This window comes from Montipora foliosa, chromosome 5 (assembly GCF_036669935.1).
Source record: "Montipora foliosa isolate CH-2021 chromosome 5, ASM3666993v2, whole genome shotgun sequence".
Taxonomy (NCBI): Eukaryota; Metazoa; Cnidaria; class Anthozoa; order Scleractinia; family Acroporidae; genus Montipora; species Montipora foliosa.
The window spans coordinates 27,234,419-27,241,918 of record NC_090873.1 but is presented as its reverse complement, the minus strand read 5'-3'; the positions used below and the strand labels follow the sequence as shown (position 1 = coordinate 27,241,918).

General features: G+C 44.4%; 3 protein-coding genes across 3 annotated transcripts; all 3 read left to right on the top strand.

Moving 5' to 3' along the window:
• The first annotated feature begins 2,238 nt into the window (after positions 1-2,238).
• On the top strand, positions 2,239-3,816 carry LOC138002532 (uncharacterized). Its single transcript, XM_068848563.1, has one exon. It carries the CDS (start codon positions 2,239-2,241, stop codon positions 3,814-3,816), a length of 1,578 nt encoding a protein of 525 aa, XP_068704664.1.
• A 53-nt stretch (positions 3,817-3,869) lies between these two features.
• On the top strand, positions 3,870-4,535 carry LOC138002531 (uncharacterized). The gene has a single exon (XM_068848562.1). The coding sequence runs from the start codon at positions 3,870-3,872 to the stop codon at positions 4,533-4,535; it is 666 nt and encodes a 221-aa protein (XP_068704663.1).
• A 407-nt stretch (positions 4,536-4,942) lies between these two features.
• LOC138002529 (uncharacterized) lies at positions 4,943-6,162 on the top strand. Its single transcript, XM_068848560.1, has 2 exons — positions 4,943-5,495; positions 5,696-6,162. Exons 1-2 carry the CDS (start codon positions 4,943-4,945, stop codon positions 6,160-6,162), a joined length of 1,020 nt encoding a protein of 339 aa, XP_068704661.1.
• The last annotated feature ends 1,338 nt before the right edge of the window (positions 6,163-7,500 follow it).

Here is a 7,500-nt window from a genome sequence, read left to right as displayed (position 1 = left end):
CATCAAGTACTGTGGAGTACTGTTGGATATAATACTTGAACCTCTTTGAAAAAACATTTTTGGCGGGAGTCTGACTGGAAATAAGATACAAATGTAACAATAGGTTGTTTTATTGATATTTCGTTGAAAAAGGCCTTCAGTGACAGTCTTACACAGGTCTTGAGGGTAAATGTAACAAGGCATCAATGATTTCATCAATGGACTACTGTTGGATATAATAATTGAACCTCTTTGGAAAGAATTTTTTTTGGGGAGTATGACTGGAAATAAGATACAATGTAACAATAGGTTGCTTTATTGATATTTCGTTGAAAAAGGCCTTCAGTGACAGTCTTACACAGGTCTTGGGGGTAAATGTAACAACGCATCAATGATTTCTTGTTTCCTTGTTTTCTTATTAACAGACTTCCCTGTTTTCTTTTCTAAAAGCATAATAAGGTCAGCAACCTTTTTCTTTTTTAGTTCACCTACAGTGATGTTTTCCACAGGCTCAGTAATTTCTTCCAGTGGTTCGGTCGTTGAAATACGGGCCACTTTTTTGGCAGAATCTTCTTTCCCACCCTCAAACCAAAATGAAGCGTCCTTTTTTTCACAGGGACGCTTTGTTCTCTGCATTTCACGAAGGACTTCTTGTCTCTTTTCCACTAAAAGAACATTTGTGGCAGCGTCCCAGCGATTGTCGCGGACGTTAGCGTTACATTGCGTGATTTTGAAACCCGAACTGCTGAACCCTAAGACTTGAAATGTAAGCATTGGAAATATAATCTCGGTGAACTTCAGACCTTTTTTGTGCTGTAGGAGAGGAGAGTTTTTTCAGAGACAACGTGTCAAGCTAGAAGCGTAGGAAAATAAATAATTTTAAAATTACATCAAGCTCGTGATCATTTGTCGCGAGACCCGTTCACGACAAAAGTGGCGACCCTGCCAGGACACTGGAAAGCATGGAAGACCTTTACAAATCAATAGAGGCGAAACTACAACTTCTCACCTTTACGAATGGACAGACAAGCGACGCGGTGAAAAAGGAAAACTTCGCATCAGTAGAGAGATTGAAAACAACTCTAGCCAAGAAAGTGGACGAAGTTCATGACCTCAAGGTAAGTGTACAAGAATTGAGGTTCAAAGAGGGAGATGACGGAGAAGAAATCTTAAAATGGAGCACAGACCTTGAAGAAAAATTAAGCGTGTTTGAAAAGGCCATTGACAACCTCGGGACAAAAATTAAGACGTTCAGGAGCGCGGCGCTCGAAAACGAAAAGAAAAGGGAGGAAGATGAAGCAGCTGTAATTAGAGAAAAAAATTTCAAGAAGAGATGCGTTTTGAAAAGGAAAAATTAGAGCAGAAACTTAAATACGAGGAGAAAATCGAAGAAAACCGAAAATGCCAGATTAAAGAACAATCAATCAACGCAAAGCTGCCCAAATTACAAATTACAAGGTTCAATGGCACGCATACAGGTTGGCTGAGGTTTTGGAACCAGTTCAAAGCGGAAATTGACTCGGCCGATGTGCCCCAAATCACCAAATTTTCTTATCTGAAGGAGCTGCTGGAGCCACGGGTTAGAACAACAGTTGACGGCCTACCCTTTACTATAGAAGGCTACGAGCGGGCGAAAAGCATATTGAACACTAATTATGGAAAGGTTAGCGAAATATTTAACGCGTATGTAAACAACGTAATGTCTTTGCCCACTATCCATGGAACGAATCCCAACAAAATCATGGAATTTTACCAGAAGTTGTCCCCAAATCTTCAAGCATTGGAGACTATGGGTAAATTAAAGGAAATCAATGGTTACGTTCGAATGACGCTCGACAAGTTGGAGGGTATAAAAGGTGACCTGGTGCGCACTGATGACAACTGGCAGGAATGGGATTTTCCGAAACTACTTGAAGCCTTGCGCAAGTGGACTGAAAGAAACCCTCCGAAATTGGAATATAAACCAACCAACCAACGCTGCTTAAGCCACCTCGATCAAGGACGTACCAGGTCAACCAACAAGACCCCAGAAGAAAGCCATGCGTTTACTGCGATAATTCATCTCACCAGTCCATCAACTGCGATAAAGTCACCACGATACAAGAACGAAGGAGACTGTTGAACGTAAAACAACTTTGTTTCAATTGTACTGGTGCAAATCATAAGGCCTCAGAATGTCGCAGCACTTCCACCTGCAGAATTTGCAAACGGCGTCATCAGTCATCTATCTGTGAGAAAACATCTCAACATCAAGAACATATGTTAGTGGCAACCGGAAGGGGAGCGGTTACCTATCCAGTCGTTGTAGTTAACGTGGGAGGGATACATTGTTGTGCCCTACTTGATACCGGTGCTGGGAGCTCATATGCTTCTGCCGCATTACTCGACCGACTAAGGAAACAACCAGTGCGAAAAGAGCTGAAACGAATTGAAATGATGATGCAGGCAACAACAAGAGAGATTGAAATCCATGAAGTCGTCGTTAAGAGCTTATCAGGTGCATTTCAGCTTCGGACCGAGGTAACCAAAGTAAATCGTGCTGTCCTGCTCAGCTTAGGCAACCCGGGATACAAGGACATGATTGGACGATACCATCATCTGAAAGGGGTAGAAATGGACGACATCGATACGAAAAGGGATTTACCAGTTCACCTTATCCTTGGTGCCAGCGAGTACGCTCAAGTCAAAACAGAGACCACACCCAGAATCGGCAAACCCGGAGAACCTATCGCAGAATGGACGCGCCTGGGGTGGACTATCTTGTCACCCGGAAGTGAACCAAATCTCACCAGCATGTTCCTAACACAAACTTCCGCTGTTGACTACGAGAACCTCTGCAGACTTGACGTGCTCGGATTACAAGACCATTCGGTTGGCGATCAAGACCTTGTTTACGAAGAGTTCAAGGAGCAACTCCTAAAGGACCCAGAAGGATGGTACGATACTGGCTTACTCTGGAAGGGCAACCATCCACCTCTTCCCAACAATAAGCCAGGAAGTCTGAAACGCCTGGAGAACCTCGTAAAGAAGCTGGAGAAGCAACCAGGCATGTTGGAAAAGTACGATAAAATCATTCGAGATCAACTAGCCCAAGGAATAGTCGAGCGTGCCGATGGCGAACCAAAAATCCGCATTGTTTATGATGCTTCTGCGCGAGCCTACCACCAGGCCCTATCCTTTAACGATTGCCTTGAGACTGGGCCACCATTGCAGAACAAGCTCTGGAGTGTGCTGACAAGGAACCGCTTCCACCCAGTGGCATTAGCTGGAGACCTAAGGCAAGCCTTCTTGCAAGTGCGAATAAGAGAGGAAGACCGAGACGCAATGCGGTTTCATTGGTTGAGAGATTTGGAGAGCAAGGAAGTCGAAACCCTGCGTTTCACACGAGCGCTGTTCGGGATGTCAACGTCGCCATTTCTGTTGGGCGGAGTAATCGAACAGCATCTTAACAACCTCCAACACAAGTACCCAGACACAGTAGAGGAAATAAGAAGAAGCCCTTACGTCGATGACCTAATCAGCGGCGATAAAACGATCGCGCATGCACAGCATTTAAAGGACATGTCCCAGACCATCTTCAGACCATCTTCGAGCTGCATAAATGGCACTCCAATGTCCCTATCCTGGAGCGGCCAGAATATGGAGAGGAAGGACCAGAAGAACAGCAGAGTTCTCAAGGATGCGAAGCCCAAACCTACGCCAAAGACCAGTTGGGTGCAAAAGGAGGAGAAACGAAATTGCTCGGTGTGCGCTGGAACAAGGCCACGGACAAAATCCAAATCAGCTTTCCGGAAGCGATCGAGAATGTCACCGAGAGAGGAGTCCTGGGGAAGTTAGCAAAGATATATGATTCCTTAGGGTTAGCATCGCCCATCACTCTGGCGGGAAAGATGCTCTACCGACAAGCGTGTGAGCTGCGAATTCCATGGGACCAAGAACTAACAAGGAAACAGACGGCCAGCTGGAAGACGTGGGAGGGAAATCTTCCCGAAATAATTGAAGCACCAAGAAGCATCATTCAGTACCAGGAAGAAATAACCAGCATTAACCTCCACGCTTTCGGCGACGCAAGCAGCCAAGGCTTATCAGCAGCAGTATACGCTGTGTCTCATCAACCCTCAGGTATATCACAGGGACTCGTAGCCGCCAAGTCCAGGCTTGCAAAGAAGGGATTAACCATACCGAGGCTTGAACTGGTAGCAGGCCATATGGCTACTAATCTGGTGCACAACTTGAAACAAGCCCTACAAGGATTTCCCGTAACAAGTGTCCATTGCTGGTTAGATAGCAGTGTTGCTCTCCACTGGATAAAGGGTGGTGGGGAGTACAAGCAATTCGTGAGTAATCGGGTCAGAAAAATCCAAGACAAGGAGTACTTCATTGGCGCCACGTGGGTTCAAAGGAAAACCCTGCCGATCTGGGCAGTCGAGGAGGACAAGCAGGAGAATGTGCGGATCTGTGGTTTCAAGGACCGTCCTGGTTACCATACCCAGAGAATTGGCCGTCAGACATCGTTACTAGCCCAAGCAAAGAAACTCAAGCTGAGGCAAAAGTGATCAAGGAAGTTCTCACCATGGCAATAGCAGACGACAAAGAACTTGACCAGTTATTACAGAAGTGGGATCTTTGGAGGGCGGTTCGAATTTGTTCATGGATAACACGGTTTATCCAAAACTGCAAGTTGAAACATCAACAGAAGATCAGCGGTCCTATCAACACTGCGGAGATAAACCGTCGGATAGAGTTCTGGGTGCGAGATTGTTAAGTCAGATGCCTGAATACAGCCCGTTTCAAAGAAGATCAGCTACGATTAAACCTTCAGAAGAACGAAGACGGTTTATATGAATGCAGGGGCCGCATTCAAGGAGATTATCCAATCTACTTACCCGAAAGTGCACTGTTCACCAAGAAGCTGGTCATGCACTTGCACAGCCAAACCTTGCATGGGGGAGTCGGCATGACGATGGCGAAGGTTCGAGAGAAGTACTGGGTGCCACGGTTACGACGTTTGACAAAGCAAGTGATTAGGGGCTGTCATGGCTGCAAAAGATTTCAAGTGGCGGCACTCCCAAATCCACCAACAGGCAAGTTGCCGAAGGAAAGAACAGCTGGATCAGTACCATTCAAGTTCATTGGAGTGGATTTTGCTGGACCAATTAAGCACCTCAGCAAGACCAAAAAGGAAATGAAGGCTTACATTGTTCTTTACGCCTGTAGTCTCACCCGAGCGGTCCACCTGGACCTGTTACCAAGCCAGAGCACTGACGAGTTCCTAAGCAGCTTAAAACGATTTATATCAAGAAGAGGGCGCCCCGAAAAGATCTTTTCAGACAATGGGAAAACCTTTGTGGCAGCAGCGAAGTGGCTGAGGAACGTTATGAAGGATGAAAGGTTGAACGACTTCTTCGCCAGACAAGAAATAACTTGGCAATTCAACCTCAGCCGAGCCCCATGGTGGGGAGGACAATTTGAGAGATTGATCGGCGTAGTCAAGCAGAGTCTGTACAAGTCCATTGGTAATGGGAACCTCAGATGGCACGAACTTGAAGAGGTCATCTTAGATGTGGAGAGAATTATTAACGACAGACCCCTCGATTATGTGGAGGACGACGTCCAAATGCCGATACTGACCCCCAGCGTTATGCTCTTCGGCCAACCAAATCAACTCCCAGAGACGCAGCATCACAGTTTCTTTAGAAACTACCCCTCCTCCCAGAGGAAGACCCGAGTAACATAGAGGATGACAGCCTCAGAAAACGAGCCAAGTACCTGCGAAGGTGCAAGGAGGTGCTGTGGTTGAGATGGAAAAACGAGTACCTCAAGTCCCTCAGAGTGCGCCACAACCTTAACCAGAAAACCAAAGAAACAGCCTTGACTCCGGGAGACGTTGTACTTATCAAAGGTGAGGAAAGAAATCGAGGATTGTGGAGGCTCGGTGTAGTGGACAAGTTAATCCCTGGTAGAGACGGGATAGTGAGAGCAGTGCGACTGAGGGATGGAAAATCTTTCCTGGAACGACCAGATCAACAGCTCTATCCACTTGAGCTGTCCTGTGACAGAAACACCCAAGAGAGGACTGCTAGATTGAATGCTCGAGCTTCGGAGTTCCAACTTAGACGTGCTGCAGTCAGTGCCTGTCAGCGCATAGCTGCGATAGCAGAAAATGAACTAAATGAGAACTGAACTTTTCAATGTGATTTAGAGTTGTTAATGTTATCGTTTACCTTGTTCAATTTATATTTGACATCATAAGAGTCAAATAGGGGGAGAGTGTCGAGGACGTTAGCGTTACATTGCGTGATTTTGAAACCCGAACTGCCGAACCCTAAGACTTGAAATGTAAGCTATTGGAAATATAATCTCGGTGAACTTTAGACCTTTTTTGTGCTGTAGGAGAGGAGAGTTTTTTCAGAGACAACGTGTCAAGCTAGAAGCGTAGAAAAATAAATAATTTTAAAATTACATCAAGCGCGTGATTATCTGTCGCGAGTCCCGTTCACGACACGACTTATTTTACGGTGAAAATACCGCCGCAAATCGTCATTCTTCTTCTCAACACCTGCAAAATATAACAATTTTGCTATAAAGACCACAATAGTATTACCGGTATTCTAAACATCTAATATATAGTATTATTGATTCTACAAGAATTCAAACTTGAGTGACTAAAGTGAGTTTGATATTTGTTGTTTTCTGTTTATTGTAGTCATATAGGAATATTAATTTTTCGATGACAGGTTATAAGTTAATATTATAAATATATAATTATTATTGTTAAGAAACTTATTGGCATGAAACTTCCTTGAACAACAAATATACAAAGCCACATGATAACCGTTATAAAGGGACACTTAAAAGGGAGAAAAGTCCAGCTCCAAATTTTTCCTCTTACAGTATTTTCCCTAAAATAGACCAAATTCAGAGGAGAAAAACGACTAAATTCGCGATTCGTAAGATCTTGAAAATTGTCTCATTTAATCCATCAATATCTCATCTACAAAAGCCGTATAATAACCACCACGAAACACAAGTACGAAGCAGGCAATCTCTAAAAACGTATGCGTCTTCGGCCTTTTTGTGGTCATTTTCTTTATTGTTTAGCTATCGAGCAACCAGATCGAATTTGAATTTTCGCGCTGACTGTGGAATTAAGTCCCGGATGTGTCGCGGCATTCTGCGCGATGTACGGTGCTAAATTTTGTGAGAGGCGGCGTATTAATTTGCATGTCCAGAACAAATCATATGTGATTGGCCAAAAGATTTAGCTGTGGGAATACTTATGTCTCACGGTAGAATTTCACTGCTGTCAATCAAACGGTTGCGTGTGTGAAGTGAAATGTAAGGTGTAATAAAGTGAACAATAGTGGCTTCATTAGGCCGCTTGACTTATTCAAAGCGTTTCATCAAACGGAACACAGTGACGCGCGCCAAGGGAGTGAAAAAAAAAAAAATTAAAGGTTCAGCCAACATGAAAACACACAAAGATCAGGTTAAATTCAGCCTGAAGGAAACACGCTAAAA